This window comes from Gossypium hirsutum, chromosome D11, assembly GCF_007990345.1.
Source record: "Gossypium hirsutum isolate 1008001.06 chromosome D11, Gossypium_hirsutum_v2.1, whole genome shotgun sequence".
NCBI lineage: Eukaryota > Viridiplantae > Streptophyta > Magnoliopsida > Malvales > Malvaceae > Gossypium > Gossypium hirsutum.
The window spans coordinates 19,981,653-19,996,278 of record NC_053447.1 but is presented as its reverse complement, the minus strand read 5'-3'; the positions used below and the strand labels follow the sequence as shown (position 1 = coordinate 19,996,278).

General features: G+C 30.2%; 1 protein-coding gene across 1 annotated transcript; it reads right to left on the bottom strand.

Moving 5' to 3' along the window:
* Positions 1–3,899: 3,899 nt before the first annotated feature.
* Positions 3,900–6,063, bottom strand: LOC107911323 (GDSL esterase/lipase At5g33370). Its single transcript, XM_016839184.2, has 5 exons — positions 5,787–6,063; positions 5,549–5,694; positions 4,767–5,000; positions 4,426–4,672; positions 3,900–4,335 (listed from the first exon to the last, which is right to left on the bottom strand). The coding sequence occupies exons 1-5, from the start codon at positions 6,031–6,033 to the stop codon at positions 4,121–4,123; spliced, it is 1,089 nt and encodes a 362-aa protein (XP_016694673.2). The 5' UTR covers positions 6,034–6,063; the 3' UTR covers positions 3,900–4,120.
* Positions 6,064–14,626: the final 8,563 nt, after the last annotated feature.

Sequence of the window (14,626 nt, the reverse complement as noted above, 5' to 3'; positions counted from 1 at the left end):
TTGTGTACAGTAATGCTTCGTAACCCTAATTCGGTGACAGAGATAAGTTAGGGTGTTACATTATAATCCCTATTAACTGGACTTAGACTCAAGACGGATACACGGATCAACCAACCAACACGCCAATCTGACACCGTAATGCATCATCTGATAAACTTAAGCAAATATTGGCACACAAAGTGCATCTTGACGCACAAAGTGCATAAACTCGTACACAATCTAATCTTATGGCATGCCAATTATATCCAACTTTTCCCAAATAATGAATAAGGTACTAATGATCCAATCACATTGTATAAACAAATTCATATATCATAATCTCATTTCATCTCATCATCAATTCATATATGTCCTATAACACATAACATGGTTCATACGATATTCATATCACATATCATATATAAATTATTTCATACTATTTTCTACCATATTCATTTCAGTCAAATTTTTCGACACTTAATATAATTCTATACGAATCATTGCATATAACATATAAGCTTACCTCAATAGTTAATCATGCAATCAAAATGCATGTGTATATATAAATGCAGTGTGTGTAATAATCTCAAATAATAAAAATACAAATCTAGATTGTTCGCTAATCGTCAAAGACTCTTGTATTTCCTTTCGCTTGCGACGACTCCACGTCATCTTTATCTATATTCGATAATTCAACAATAAAAATATTATCAGTTTACACCCAATTCACAACAAAATACATAGTCACTCATATTTTACATTTTAGTTAACTTAGTCTCTATACTCAAGGTATGCATATTTTTTTATATTTAGCATCGAATTAAAATTTGATTTTACATTCTTTCATTAGGGGCCCTATACTTTCTATTTAAAATATAATTTCATGAAAAATTTTAATTTATTCAATTTAGTCCCTAATATTACAAAGCTATCTTATAAGCTTAATTCAATTTCCAATTTAGTCATTTTTACAATCTAAACTTACTAACTATCAATTTCAAGCTTAATTCATCAATTTCTATATAATGGTAACTTGCTAAAAACTTAACAATAGAACAAATTGATACATGAGTTAGCTAAATCAAGCTCTCATAATCATAAATCTATATATATATAAAAAAAACTAGATTAGGGACTTACTTGAAATAATGACCGAATGAAGCTTTCAACAATGGAGTTTTTCACATTCTTTTCTTTTTTTGGTTGACTGTGGAAGAATATGAATTCGTTTTCACCTTTCTTTCCACTTAATTAAACTATTTATATAATGATTAATCTTTGATTAATTTAGTTATCATGTTATTACTTTAATTTATCTTAATTTTATTCTTTAATCCTAATTACATAAGTTAAATGGCCATCATCATCATCATAATTCACTAACTTTAAAACAACAATGATTTAATAACTATTTTGGTCCTTTGGATAATTTCTAAATAAGTCCCCAAATATTTTTTTAATTAAAACTCAATAGTGATTAGACTTTTAAAATTTAGTCCCTGAGCTTTAATTAACTATTTTCTTGGTTAAATTACTTAATCAAATTTCAATATATTTTCATGTTAACTTCCTTAACCTTTATAAATCGTCCTTATGGACTCGGTTTACGAAAATGAGGTTTTGAAATCGTGTTTTCTGACACCACTGAAATTCAGGTTGTTACAATAGCAAATTAATTTTTTAAACACGTTCGATAACCCATAATAAAATACTAAATAGAAAATTTTCTAAATAATATGTAGAAAATGACAATTAGATAGGGACTTATTTATCACTTAATAGAGAATAAATTCAATGGTTATTTTATTTTGTTAAAAACTATGAAACAGGTCATTGAGTGCTAGGGAAGCCACTGGATTGTTCAAAAACAATTTCTATATGTGAAGTATTGACTATTTATTGAACGGTATAAATGAGATATGTTGAGTATTTGGTTGATATCTAGCCATAATTGAAGATCATTCTACTATTAGGGAAGCATATTTTAGAGATTTGATCAAACCGAATCACTCAAGTCAATCCCTTGGATCGTGAACGTTTGGTTCAGGTTAGAACTTTAATTGATTAGTTACCAAGAATCCATATTTGTATTAATTGCTATTATTATAATGTAATCATGTTATTTTATTACTATTTTAATGTGATTGTGATAAATCTTCTATGTAAGCAAGTCTCAAACATAATCTATTTAATGGAGAGATTTGTATATGCTGTTGTATTGAGAGTTTAACCAGTTATCTTATTCAAGTGAGGAACTTTTCTTAAAAGTGCATTTTGATAGTAAAATTGTTTGTGTTATGGTTTTACTTGCTGAGTTCAGAGAGGTGAATTTAGTGGTGAGAGTATTGATCTTCAATGTTCAAAAGTGAGGAGAATTGTCATGGAGTGTGTGATAGGTTAGATTCACTTGTTGTAATTGTTGAAGAGATATTTCTCACTAAGTTAGGTTCCATAGACATAAGAAAGCCGAACTGTATAAATAATTCTCGTGTATTCAATTTTGTTTATTGTTTTTAGTTTGGTGCCAAAGAACTGCTCACTTTCCTATCACTCCTTCCGAACATTTTGTTTGCTTGCTAGCAACATATTCAAAACTTCATATTTCATTTATGATTATACTATCATTTAGCAAATAATCTAATTATATTTCATATTTAATTTTAAATAAAATATTAAACATATTTTAACCCTTAAATTAAATCCTTCTTTTTTTTTCAACAATTAATTCTTTTTACAACTTAATTTTTTAATTTATCAAACATAATCTAAATTAACACAAACAATAAACACAAGCAATAATCACAAAAGACAAAAAGAATGAAAAAAGGGATAAAAAAGAAAAAGCTGACCTCCAATGAGTTTTCATTGGATGTTTCGCTGATAATCGCGCAAGTAAATTGCATTGGAGGCTTGTTATCGAAAGAGAGAGCACTGATGCAATTGCACAAAAAAGGAGTGGTTAATCGCGGCGTTTTGAATCTGCTTTGGTTTCCTAATCAAACCTAAATCGCAACGATAAACGTCGGCCCTTCTTTTGTCTTTCATTTAGATGCTTAGGCTTTTTTTCTTCTGAATTATAAGTATTTTGATGTTATAAACAATATTAAATAGATAAATTTTTTGGAGTCAAAAGTTAACCCAAATGTATAAGAAAATTTTTTTAGCTTTTGAGTTTAGAAAAAGTGTTTTTTAAATAATTTCATTATAGGTTTTTGATTATGTTTGTTCTTTTTTACACAATACTTAAAACTATTCATAACCCTTCCTTAATCCATAAATAAGAGGATAATACATTATAGCACACTCGAATCCGCGTCCTCTTGCATTGGTATCAATATTTATGCCAAACGAACTAAGACTCAATCGACTCAAATGAGATTTTTAATTCAATGTATTTTATGTAATATTTATATTAGATATAAAAGTATATTTCTATTGAAATTTATTTTAAATATATAAATTATATATTTAAATTTGTAATTATAATATTTTAATATTTAAAATATAGTTTATAGATTCAAATTGAATTTTACAAATAATTAATAGTAATTGTTTAAAGATATTCAAAAAATTTATATTTGATATATCAAAATATTAATAATGAGTTATAATAAATTAAATTTTATATTATTATTGAAAAATCTATTTGAACACTAATATTAACTACTAAAACTTTAAATCAAAGCAACGTTAGAATCATGGGGAAAGTGGGAAAAAGGTTAATTTTGATATGTACAATGCACTAATTGATTTTCCCCCATTGAAGTAATAAAAAAGAATTCAAATGAATGGAGTCGTTGAACTTGATTAAAAGCTCCGAGTGGCGTCATTGCCAATGCCATGTTAACTAATATTGTACGACAGAAAACAACAAAATAGGTGAATTATAATAGTATAGAAAATACTTGTCTCGCATCTCGTTAAAAATGGTAGTCCACTTGATTATTGCAAATTACATATATGATCTTATTTAAGTTGAGTAGGTTGAGAACGTGAAGTGTAAGGACAAACAGGTCGACCCAATAGCTATTTGAATCGCATGTTTGGATTGGAGCGGTCGAATGAACCTCCCAAATTCACTCTTTCATGTGTTAAAAAACAATATTAAGATGCGAGACTGTGTGCTTGCGGGGGATGGTTCCTAAATGTTAACCCCCAACAACTGACTGAAATTCATGGGAGCCACAAACGATTCTGATCCACCGAATAGTGTTAAGGCTGCCAACTCCGAAACTCGCTGTGTCGGATGAAACTGGTCCCAAAACAAGTATTCGTCACGGTTAGAACAAAAACTAGCCGTTTGATTGCATGCGTACGTTCCATTTCCACAGCAAGCCGATGTAATATCCCTTAAACCTGAATCACAAAGAGCTTGGACTTGTAGCCTGTGGTATAGTAACGATCATTTAATGGTTACAATTTATAATTGAAACGGGAAATGCTTACCGAAGGCGAACATATTTTCCATCATACCGGTGGTCATCAAATACGTATTGGCCAGCGAATACCTTAAATCTGGGACTTGGGAGCTAAGCTTTTCTAGTAAGGCCACTGCCTCTGTATAGAATGCTTGCGCAAACCGCTGAGCTGGTTCGGAACAGTTACCATTGGCTCTAGCTCGAGCAATTGGTGTGCACCCGATCGGTGGAACGGTTAAGATACCTAACCTTCGGGCGCCAAGCTCGTATAGAGTCTTGAAGGTGAATCAACAATAGATGCTAATAGTAAGTAATGATTTAAGGCACATTAAGTGAAACTAAAGAAGGGTCAAATGGTACGTGACAAACCTTTAAATGGTATTCATATGTGGATACGAGGGTGGCATTGAACTCCGGTATGGTCATTGGTGGTCTGGTGATGTTAAGCAGGTACTCGAAGATGTCATTGCTGCCAACGCTGATAAGAAAGAATGCTTTGGAAAGAATGGCATCGGTTGCTGCATCACTGGCCGTCATATTTGTGATATTTGATCGAACGGTTGAGAATTGTTGGATCTGATCCCCCATGGATATGACCCTTATCTGCAGGTCATAATGTAAACCTTCAGATTTATTTTCCCTCATTCAGAGAATTTCACAAGAAAAATAAATAAATCTTTAAAAATTGGGTAAGAGATGGAGATTCCTTGGTAATTGGCTTGAGGTTCTAGCATTCTAGGATGCAAAATCATGGCATTATGAGAAGTGGACTACCGATTGCCGTCTAATTTTGTTTTTACTACTCTATTACACATTGAATTTGAGATTCAATCTCTCTACTTCAATTTCAGTTTATATTATTATTACTAAGTATAATATGATTTTTCATTGTTATTTAATCTTATAATCATGTTCAATCAATCATGTCAAATTAAATGTTTAAAGTCTACTACTACTTCTCCCAACGGCTTATTGTTTGTTTTACACAAGAAAACACCCCACTCCGTGAACTTCATTTATATATAATCAGGGTTTAAAGAGGCAACAATATGGGATTTTCTCACTCTATATAAGCAAAATTATAATTAGTGTTTAAAGGGGAATTAATTGTAGGCAAAAATATTAATTTGGAATTTTGACAAAATGCTCACGTATTGATACTGTCCAGTACTATTCAAAATGCCGGATCCTCCAGAGGCAAAGTTGGCGCCCTTTAGTATATTCTTCCTGAAAGTCAACGGATCATTGACAAGCTGGAGAAACGGTGGTGGACTCCTCCGCAGACCCAACAGCCTCACTAAACAAAACCATGTCATCAATAATTAGCATAAAGGAAATGGAAACCAACTCCAATCACATGAATTAAACAAATGTTGGATATTATTGTACCTATTTCATCAGCAGTGTTAAGACCATTGCTGAACCTCCCCGTTGGCTCCGAGTAAGGGAAATCAATGCCGTTGAAATAGAAATCTGCCTTTGCGAGGCATTCAGGTATGTAGTTATTAGTCCCAACATCAAGGATTGAGTCCCCGAAGATGTAGACAGCCGGCGGTTCTGTTGTCGCCTCTGCCAAAGCTACCGCAAGTAGTGACACCAAAACAACAAGGAAACATGAAATGCTCCTCTTTGCCATGAGATTGAACTTGTTATGCTCCCTTCTGGACTTTCTGTTGGAATATCCTTGAAAAATAAAAAAACTTGGGTCGTATAATTTATATATGTTGAACGTAATATGTGAACAAAAAGGTAATGATAAAAGCGTCGTTGTTCCAACCTGTAAAGACTATTAATATTCCAGGCGGTAAATCCTAAGCAAATGAATCTCACGCACGAAGTAGAATAATCCCGAATGAAATCATTCCTTTTAAGAAAAATACAAAAGCAAATTAAGTTATTTATTAAGGAAAATGTATTATCATACCAGCACTAACGCACTAGATTTCATCAGATCTCCACAGTTAATCGTGTGTGGACGAGAGTAGTATTAGGATGGATGACTTCTCGAGAAGTTAAGAATTACTACATAAAAACAAACTTGTAGGTGGCCTAATCATTGGCATATATATTCGCAAGCATTGTGTTGCATATATATTCATTTCAAAAATTACCGATCCAGTTGAGAGAATGATGTTGAGCTTTTCACCCAAATCAGGAAATATAACGTAATAAATGACAAAAAAATTATCATTCTTGATTGGTGAAAAAACTTAGGTGGCAAGGCAACATGTATATATATGTCAATCTTAATTAGATTTTAGCTGCTTCGAGTATATCATCCTCTGTATTGGTATAAACAATGCCCGTCATTTTCAACCCACCCTACATGTGTCCAAAATATGAATATCCCAACAACCATGAATTTCCTTTTGTTTTGCTGGATAGTCCAGCGATCAGTATTCTTATAGTTGTGAGTAAAACTTTTAGCCGCATCTTTGTTGTTTCTTAAATTAAATTATATTAGAGTAAGTAGGCTTCTTTTCGTCTATTTACAGCCATTTTGGCAATCAGTTTTGTGCCAAGATATCACTGGACATTATTACCGTCATTTCTTTTCCTATTCATTTACAAGTGTAGGTTGTAGAGCTAAGAAAGTTGCCTGGAACATTACTCGAAATTTGATAGGTAATCTCTAACAAGTTTAGAATTTAAATTTAAGGGACAGTTATGAAATTTATATATAAATGTTGATTTAATATATGAATTTAATTTGAATCGTGGTTCACATATATCTATCTATGGAATTTTGACTTGGATTCATTTGTAAACATTTAAAGAAATGAATACATATATCTATTTTCATATAAGATTAATATAATTGTTTGTTTATGTTGGGTTAAACCAGAATTATGCAACGAACAAGAAAGAAAGAGAAAAAATCAAAAACAAATATTTACATGGAAAAACCCCTCCAAAGAGGATAAAAAACCACGAGCAAAGAAAACTTTACTAAAACGACAAAAATCGAAAAAGGAGTACAAGATGAATTAACAAACAAACCCGAACCCGAAATTTCCACAAAACTCTCTCTTAATTATGTTGTTGAATTAAACTCTCTAGAATTGTTAAAAGCCTTATTTATAGGCTAAAATTTGTGACTAATCTAATTAAAATATCTTAAAGTTATTAGAGTTCGATTGGGAAAAAATAGTTGAGTTTAACTAGGAGAAGAAACCTGATTTAGTAGGGAACACATTGCCACGTCGGGACATCCTTCTTTGTGTCATCGGGACGTGACGATTCTTCTCGTCGGGATGTCGGTTCTTCCTTGTCATGACGTCAGCTCTGTTTCATCCAAAATGTGAGGCACACTCCATAGTTTATGCAACATATCAACATAAAATGGTGTTAATTTGATAATATTATTAGTAATTTATGAAATTTAAGTCAAATTAAAATTTCATGTACAAAACTGCACAAAATTAAAATTCATGTATGACATTGTACATTGAATCAAAATTCATGTATAGTTATGATATACATTATGGGTTTGCTTAGTTGAGTGGAAATGTGAAAGGCTGGAAGAAGGGAGTGAAAATGTGGAAATAAAATAAATTTTGATTGTGCTTGGTAGGAAAAATAAAGTGAGAGGAAAGAAAATAGAAAAGATGACCATTTTCCATTCTAATGCATAAAAACCAATCCTTATAAATTGGCATGATAAGAGAAGAGAAAATGAGAGATGGGTGTATGTTAGTTCAAAATTATGTATTTTCAAAAGTTTTATTTTCTTTCCTCTTATTTTCAACTCTACCAAACAATGAATGAAAAGAAAATGTCAATTTTTTCATCTTTCCTATCCTATCAAGCATACCTCTATGGAAAGAAAAATTATTTTTGGAGAACATTCTCTATTTTCATTTTCTAATTTTTTTTTTTGAAAATTGAGAAACACGTTTGGTAAATGAAAATAGAAATTTATTCTCAATAATGAAAATAGTGAAAACACATTTGGTATGTATTTACCAAAATATTGAATTGTGTTTTTAAAGACGGTGAAAATTAAAAAAAAAGTTTAAATGTAATAAAAATAAAAATAAAAATGAAAGTTGTATAGGATTTGAATTAGGGTAAATTTGATGCATAAAATGAAACTTAAAAAAATCCCTCATTTTTAATTTTTTTTTCATTTTTCCAAAACATTTTTTATAAAACAATGAAAACATGTTTTTTTTTAAGACACGTTTGGTTCACTAGAATGGAATAGGGCTATAATGGAATAGAGTTGCAATCAGTAATTCAATTATTTGGTTAAATGGGATGGAATAGAGCTATAATAGCATTCTTTTGTTTGGTTGAATGAAATATATATTGTAATAGCATAAGAAAAAAAGGCTTAAATGACCAAATTACCCTTAGTAGAATTTTTTTAGGTAGATGATTATTGTTATTATTATTAAATTTTAATAAGATTATTATTAAATATATTTTAATAATAAATAATTTTATCATAATTATTATTAAAAACAATTTAATAAAATAATATGTAATTTAATAACATTCTTAATATAATTATTATTAAAATATGAATTCATAAAAATCATAATATATAATATTATAAAAATAATATATAACTTATTATAATAATATGCTATGGCATTCTATCATGTCATTGTACCTTCCAAAGTTATCAAAACATAACCAACACAACCATGATTTTTAATGTCAGAAAGAAATCTTCTCACCCATTCTAATCGTATAGAAAAAGGTAGCTAGACTAAAGAAAATGAGCATTTGCATTGGATGGTTTGGAATTTTACTCAATGCACGATAGCGCTCATCCTCAGTTAATCATTCTACTTCACATAAGGTTAGATAAAATTCTAGAGCACTTTCTTGAATGATCATTTCTGACTTTTGTTGAATTAGCACTTCGGAGGCAATGCTCCTACTTATTTCAAGGCCAACAGTCTGTGTGTTTTCCCCTAATAACGTGGCAGCGTCAATATATGAAGTAGAAGAAATTTGTTCACTTGCATCAAAAATCTTTTTTTTTTCTTCTTTGAAAATGTTGAATCATCTTGGTTTCTAGATGGTTATGGTTGTGTAGTTGAGAAATCAATCTCATCCAAAGAAACATTAGCTTCGCATCCATGGTAATCGTTTATTTCTTCATGAGCATTTGCAGTAGTTACATCATCAACATCTACAACAATCACAAATACAAATACTTTTAACATATTTATTCACAATTCATGCAAATATATAAAAATATAATATTATTTCAGTAATTTAGATTATGGATTCTAGCATTGTTCAATTATCAAGGGCTTAATTGAATAAATTAAACACTAAAAATAGTTTGGGAACCATTCAGGGACCTATCTAAACAAATCATATAATTCTAGGTAAAACTATAAAATCTAAAAAATAGGGGTAAAACTATAAAATTTGGAAAATAAGGGCAAAACTGTAAGATCTAGAAAATATGAGTAAAATTGTAAAATCTGAAAAAAGGGGTAAAATTATAAAATCTAGAAAAAAGGGGCAAAATTGTAAAATCTGCAAAATAGGGGTAAAATTGTACAATAAAAAAGAGAAAATCTATAAAATTTGAAAATTTTGAAAAATAGGGGACACATGGCGATGGGGCTAGGCCGTGAGGCCTATCTTAGGCACAGTTTTGCCCCAATTCACTTGTAAAAGAACACACACCTTTCAGCGAGATTTCGAGTGATGCCTCTCCAATTCAAATCTGGTCTGATGCACCTGTAATGGGTCCTTCAAATGACTTTCGTACACGGGTTAAGGTTTGTTTTCTAAGATTGATCAAGATTCAATGATATTAATGAAAGATTCATCAAGGATCGTGAAAGATCAACTATGTCACTCCTCAAAACAGGGCCTAGGAGTTTTACGGGTATTTTAGAAATTTTAGCCTTAGAGTGTTCAGAATTCTGTGACATGGCATATCAGTAATGTTTTCAATTATGGTTTTTAGAAAATTAAATCAATTTCTGAAAATGAGTTTTAAATATCTTTAATTTTGGAAAAAGGATTGATTTGTAAAAGATTCAAAATTATGATTTTTTAAGTAGAAATTAGACCATAATTTAAAAACCAACCTATTTCTTCCTTCTCACCTACATTTTTTCATGTTAACTCTTCCTAAAACTAGTGTTACCGCCCCTTGACTCTCTCTTGCTATTTCAATCAATTTTAAACTCAAATTCCTAATCCTCTTTGATTTCCATCACCCTTGAACCTTAAACCTATATAAAAGACCAAGTAAAACACCCAAAATCACCGTAGTTTCCTCAATTGTCAAGCTTTCGGGTTTTTCGAGTTTTCGACCAAACACTCAATTTTTCATCAACTAAGGTAACGCTTCATCTTTATTAGTTTGAAATGTTATTTAGTCTTTAAAACCAAGTTTTTAGCCATTAAATTGCAAGTTTTAAATAAAAGCTGAAAATTGAGTCATTAATGGTGGATTTTGGGATTTTGCATAAAAACATGGTTTCAAAGTGTTTTTCAACTTGTTTTAACATGATTAGAAGGTTTTTTAACTTACTTTAAAGTTTCGTTAAAGAATTCTTGAGTTTTAATGAATTTTCAGAAAATAGCCATAAAACATGTTGAAAAAGTCGATACTATGAATTGTGTATTTTATTGTATTTTAAAGGTTGAGAATTAATTGTAGGTGAATTATAAGATGAACAGAGTTGGTTTTAGGATAAAAGATTGAGTATAGACCGAGATATTTGAGTTTTAAAGTTTGTTGTGCTATAAGTTTCGGTTACATGAGAACTTAGTTTAGGCTTATGTTTTGAATGCTTGTAATGAGTCATTGACTGATTTTTGGATGTATTGTTGTGTGAATTTGTTGTGTTAAAGTTTCGGTTTCGATAGAACCATCTACGAGTAGAGATAAAGGCAAGGAAAAGCTAGTTTGAGCTTTCGACTTTTCGACGAAATTGTAATTGGTGAGTTTTTAGAATAATTACTTGTGGACATAATTCAATACATTATTTGGGAATTTAGTAGTAGCGTAAACCCCTACTCTAAATTCTGAGTGTAAGCTTTCTCATATGTATGCTATCATGTGAGCAATGTGCTTATGTGAACGTGAATATGTGAATTGAGATGAGATGCTATAACATGTGATATATGGTTATGATAATCGTTGTGAAAGTGCAAATGTGTACATGTTATGTATATGTTAAATATTAGTGACAGTGTTTTGCTAAAAATGCAAATATGCAGTGATAGTGCACGAATAATCAATAAGTGACATGTGTTTGTTTCAGATATTTTGGCCTTGTGATCTTGAAATCGTTGGATATAGTTGGCATGCCAGAGGATTGTGAGTACTCACCCATATGTACAATGATTTTGGGCGTTGAGGCCTTGGGACATGTTGGAGGGATAAGGGAATGTGAGTTAAGCTCCATTTAACGGGACATGCGAGGGGAAATAAGGAGAGTGTTAGCTTTATGCTTCACTTTTGGGACATGTTTGACTCTAGTCTATGTTTGGTGTGTTGGAGATCCAGGTATCCAATGAGTGATGATAGAGCTCACTTTTATGTTTTATAGCTAAAGTGTCAAATTATCTTAAATTATGAATGTGTGTGTATTATGATGTGTGTTTATATGACATGTGACCATTATGCAATGTTATTGTGACATATGCAATTTATCTATTTTACGTAAGACCCCTTGCAAAATAATTTAGATTTTCACAAAATATCCACATTCAAATTATCTCCCAAATCAATTCTCAGTACTATGATTTCTCAAAACATATCAATAAACTAGATTTCTACACTTTACTATTTTACCAAAACATTAGTTATAAAAACCTAGCTAAGAAAACATAATGAAAATATTTAAATTCAGTTTACGACATAATATTATATATATAAGCCTACGTACATGTCATTTACATCAACTATAAAGTAAACTCTTCACAAACATTGTTTGAGCTGAACTTCGGTTCTTCGGATGCTGCTGGAACGATCTAACAAATCTAACTACCTGTGCACGGAAAAATAGACAAACCGTACAGTGAGCAATTTTTATGCTCAGTGGTGCTAATATCATATAAATCATTACATAAGTATTTGACACAAATTAATTGATAGAAATAAACTAAAACATGATTAAAAATATCATTAAAAACATCACAAAAAAAAAGAAAATTCTAGTATTAACAAACTTTAATATATTGATATTGACAAATCGAAAAAAGAAAATAAGATTTTTAATTAAATTCAAAATCGTGTAATTAATTTAATTTGCACAATATGAAAATTCAAATAAATTCAAGTTTTGTTTTTGCTTTTCTTTCAATTTAGACCCCGTACTAAAGTTTAGACTCATAACCAGTACATGAATCCGCCACCCCGAGTTGTTCGGCAACGATGGCTATCAGAGTAGTCCACGACCCTCTAGGAATTGGGACTGCCCACGACCCTCTGGGAATTGGGGCTAACAACAATAACAACTGATCGACTTGACCTTTTCTCCCTCGACCCTCTAGGAATTGGGGAGATCTAAATTCTCTAACATAAAGACTCTATGGCATGCTAACTATATATGATTTAGTCTAACTTAGTGAAACGGGGTAAAAACCAAATTTCATGATCCATTTCAATTCTATTTCATATAATTCTTATTTCAATTCTGTTTCATATTCAAATTACATATCGCCTAATATAAAATAGGCTTCAAATTTGAAACATATTAAATATTTTCTTGCTCAATCATCTAAAATCATAATACTCAAATTCAAATCATAACCATGAATTTGCTAATTTAATCTTATGAAAAACATAGTATTCATCTCGAAACATAATTTTATAAATATTAACTAAATTATTCAAGCTCATTCAAAACTCACAAAAATAAAATAAAATAAATATAACTTGTCATATTAAATTAAATATTCTAAAGCTTTATGTAATGAAAATAAGATATTAGCACAAGTCGAAGTTTTAATCGCTTTACTCCTTTTCTTCGCCTTTCTCCTTCAAGATGTTCGCTTCGTTTTTAGCTACAATAGGAGCAATTCAATATGAAACAACATCATTTATTCATTCTAAAACTAAAACTAGTAAAAACAAACTTAAATATGCATAATTATTCATATTGACAACTTAAGTTTTCTAGTCCGAAATTCGCATATCTTTCAACTCGATTATCCGTTTTCAATTCTTTCTTCACCAAAGTACTCACTGCTTCACAAGCTATCACTTAGCACCAATATTGCACAAAGTGACCAATGTTCTCTACTTCCCCTTTAACATGGCCAAATTTATCAAATAAACTTTTCATCTATTTTTGTTTCTTTTTCACACTTCTAACAAGTTAGAATTGATCTTCTAATAATTTCCTATCCAAAAATATATCTATTTCATTTAAGTTTTCTAAGCTTCCATCAATGTCCTTTAATGAAAACTTCCAAAATACTTGATAAAATAAAAAAATATTGGTATATATATGTAAGCAAGCTTCAAACATTCAAAATCTATAAAATAAATTTGAAGAAAAAACAATACCTTAAGCTTGAAATTAAAGGAAAACGATGAAAGGGTTTTTTTTCCAAACTTTCGTGAGAAAGATGAAAAAGAACTTATCTTTCTCTCTCTTTATATATATATATATTAATATTTAATAAATTACTATTATTTTAAATAAAATGTTAAATAATAATTATTTAATGATAATATCGTTTAAAACCATCATGAAATTTTTGATTTTTTTCAAGTAATGGTAAAATTGCCATTAAGTCCTTTCTATCAAAATAAAATAGGATAATTGCACTTAAGTCTCTATACTTTTATAGGATAATTGCACTTAAGTCTCTATAATTTTCTAACTTATTCAATTTAATCCTTAAACTCGATACTGAATTTTTAACTTAACCACATACTCCTACTAATAATCCTTTGTATTTTCATGTCTGACGATTTTCTCTAAAAACTATCACAATTTCTTATACTACTATTTATTTATAGATAATTTATTCAAGGACTTCTACCATAAATATTCTTCTTCTCTTTTTTCTTTCTTTTAAAGTGGGGATGTTACAGAACTACTAATTAGGTCGTTAAATGATTATTTGTTGAATTAATTGATGTAAGATGTTTAGGAACTAAATTGGAATGGATTAATTGCTCATATATGCTACATTTTTGAGGTCTGGGAAGAGGCATCAGTAATCGGGTTTTAAAATCGATACCTCTATGTTTTGAAACGTGTAGGAAGTCAGAATAGAGATTTGGT